Genomic DNA, 2,500 nt, shown 5'->3' with positions numbered 1-2,500 from the left:
TAACTTTCTCTGAAGAAGTTACTCATGAAAAAATTGGTTGCATATTCCTCCATACCCTATAATCTAAAAATCCTTTATGGTTGTCCATCACTCTGTACATTAATGCAAAAGTTGATTTCAAAGGCTTGATAGTTCACTGATCACTGTTTGTGATTATAATAGACTGGAAGCTGGTTTCAAATGAAATCACATAATACAATGCAAAGCCCAATGCTTAAGAAGTGATATTATGATTAACATCATTATTGTATGTTGATGCTAAAATATAGAGATGGATTAAATGATAAAATAATAACAGTAATAATAATGATAGTAAAACTGGAACAAATACTGGAAAAATGATAGCAATAATGCTTATAAAGTAATACTCATAATATACTACTACCACTACTAATATAGTAGTAATAATAACATAGACGCATACAGTGAAACTGATATCAATGAAAAATTTAAACAGCACATATTTACATATTCAGTTCATCTAATCAATACTATTTATGCAGAAACAACCTTATGAGCATTTTGTTAATACGCATGTTGAAATGGAATTATATCATTACATAAACATAAAATAAACCCTAGTTCTTTGCAATGTCACGGTCATCTTACCATACAACTGTCCTAAGGTGTGAACGATACTGACAATGCAGTAATACTTTTAGTTTTCTTACACTTGACTTCCATCCCGAGACGAAGGACGGGGCAGTCATTCCAGTGATATTTCGTAGAATGCTTAGGGACAATACTAAAATAACGCCATTCGGGATGCAACAATGCAAAGATGAGGGGGAACACCATGAAGCGAAAATTACTAGGGATATGCTGAAAATCTAATGAAACGTAAAAAAAACATTTTTAAAGCATTAATAAATAATCTCATGACAGAATTAAATCAAATCTCAGAAGGGGGAGCTAAAAATAAAGAGACAAATAGAAAAGAAAATGGCATGATATCCATTAGTAATATATAATAAAGATGATGTGGAGAAGACATAGATGATGAAGAAGAAGAAGAAGAAGAAGAAGAAGAAGAAGACAAATTCTAAGAAGGATAAACTTACCCAATGTTTTTTATCCACCTCTTCATCAGCGTCCCATTTTCGCGTTAAGAAAGGAAATTTTGCACTTATTATTTCACCGTCGAAGAATGTGGTTAAAGTGGGATACTCTTCCGTTAAGCCCTTGATCTTGAGGTATCCGCAGAGATAGGAGTTTGCTTCGTCCACATGCTGTCGAGAAAAGAAATTATAATTTACTCAAAGGTTAGGCAAATTTTTTCAGGCTAGAGAATGGAGTTAAAGATATATCAGAGAAGCATAATAAAGAAAGAAAGAACGAAAGAAGAAAAAGAAGAAAAAGAAGAAAAAAAGAATGAAAAAAAGGAAGAAGAAAAAAAAAAGAAAGTATATATATAATAATAAAATAAATAAAAAAACATCAATCACAATGATCAGATCTCTGTATGATAAATAAAGTAAAAAAAAAAAAAGGAGGAAAAGAATATGTACAAAAAAGAAAAAAAAGAAAGAAAAAATATGCACACTTGCGGACAGAAATCACATTCCTGCACTGCCAGTCACATGTAGTGGGAAGGTAAGGTGGTAGGGAGCAGTGATAGCTGGCAGTGGACTAATGTAAGGTGACGATTTCAAAGTGGGGATGCTATGTGTTTAGTGTTTTTTAATTTTTAATTTGAAGCAATGCCAGTAGACAACTAATTGACAGGTAGATGGCGCAGCGCCCAATCATCATGTGCAAAATCAATCAATTAGTAGTCTGTCTGTCTGTCTGTCTGTCTGTCTGTCTGTCTGTCTGTCTGTCTGTCTGTCTCTCTCTCTCTCTCTCTCTCCATGTGAATGTGCATTTCTATCACTCAGCTAGAGCCCGGTATAACAAAGTGATGTCCAAATCACAACTTATCCAATGTTTTTTTTATTGCAAAAGCATTTTGGATTGTTATCATAGTGGGAAAAACTTGCAATGCATATTTTCCAAAACTGAGCATTGTAATGTGAAGCCTGGGGTACACTTACAATTATGACAACTTTGTTGTTGAAAATATCTGTATGGTGAATAATTAAAACATGTGATATCTATTTACTCTGTTGGGAAGGAAGAGGAAGCTGAACACTGAAATTTGTGAAGCATATCATGTACAGATTAATTCTTATTCAGTTTGGATAACCTTGAAAAGTATAGTGGCTATATATATTTATTGCAAGCTTCTGCTACCAAAATAGTCACCAATAAGTCTAAGGAGGTTGGCTGAGTTTGAGCATCATGAAATATTGTTGTTCCTATTAACCCACTTGCGATGAAGCAATTATTTGGCTAATGCTGCTCCCACTGTGAAGATAATAAGTGCACGCAGCTGCCATGTGCCAGATTTCTCCTAGTGTGATGACGTGCTGCACCTCTCAGAACAGTGTTTTTTTTTAAAGTCAAAAGCAAAAGTGTCAATAAACATCCAACTCCAATGAGTATATGCATAAGTAACTAT

General features: G+C 33.7%; 1 protein-coding gene across 1 annotated transcript in view; it reads right to left on the bottom strand.

Moving 5' to 3' along the window:
• LOC122262714 (glucose-induced degradation protein 4 homolog) overlaps positions 1–2,500 on the bottom strand; it is a 20,635-nt gene that overhangs the window by 8,841 nt on the left and 9,294 nt on the right. Inside the window, exon 2 of the mRNA XM_043030822.2 lies at positions 1,062–1,229. Coding sequence (XP_042886756.1) covers positions 1,062–1,229 — 168 coding nt within the window. The remainder of the gene's footprint in view (positions 1–1,061; positions 1,230–2,500) is intronic.

Source organism: Penaeus japonicus, unplaced genomic scaffold, assembly GCF_977035675.1.
Source record: "Penaeus japonicus unplaced genomic scaffold, GWHDUDI00000001_assembly GWHDUDI00000041, whole genome shotgun sequence".
Classification (NCBI taxonomy): Eukaryota; Metazoa; Arthropoda; class Malacostraca; order Decapoda; family Penaeidae; genus Penaeus; species Penaeus japonicus.
Note: the sequence above shows the minus strand (reverse complement) of the source record. Positions and strands in the feature narration are given on the sequence as shown.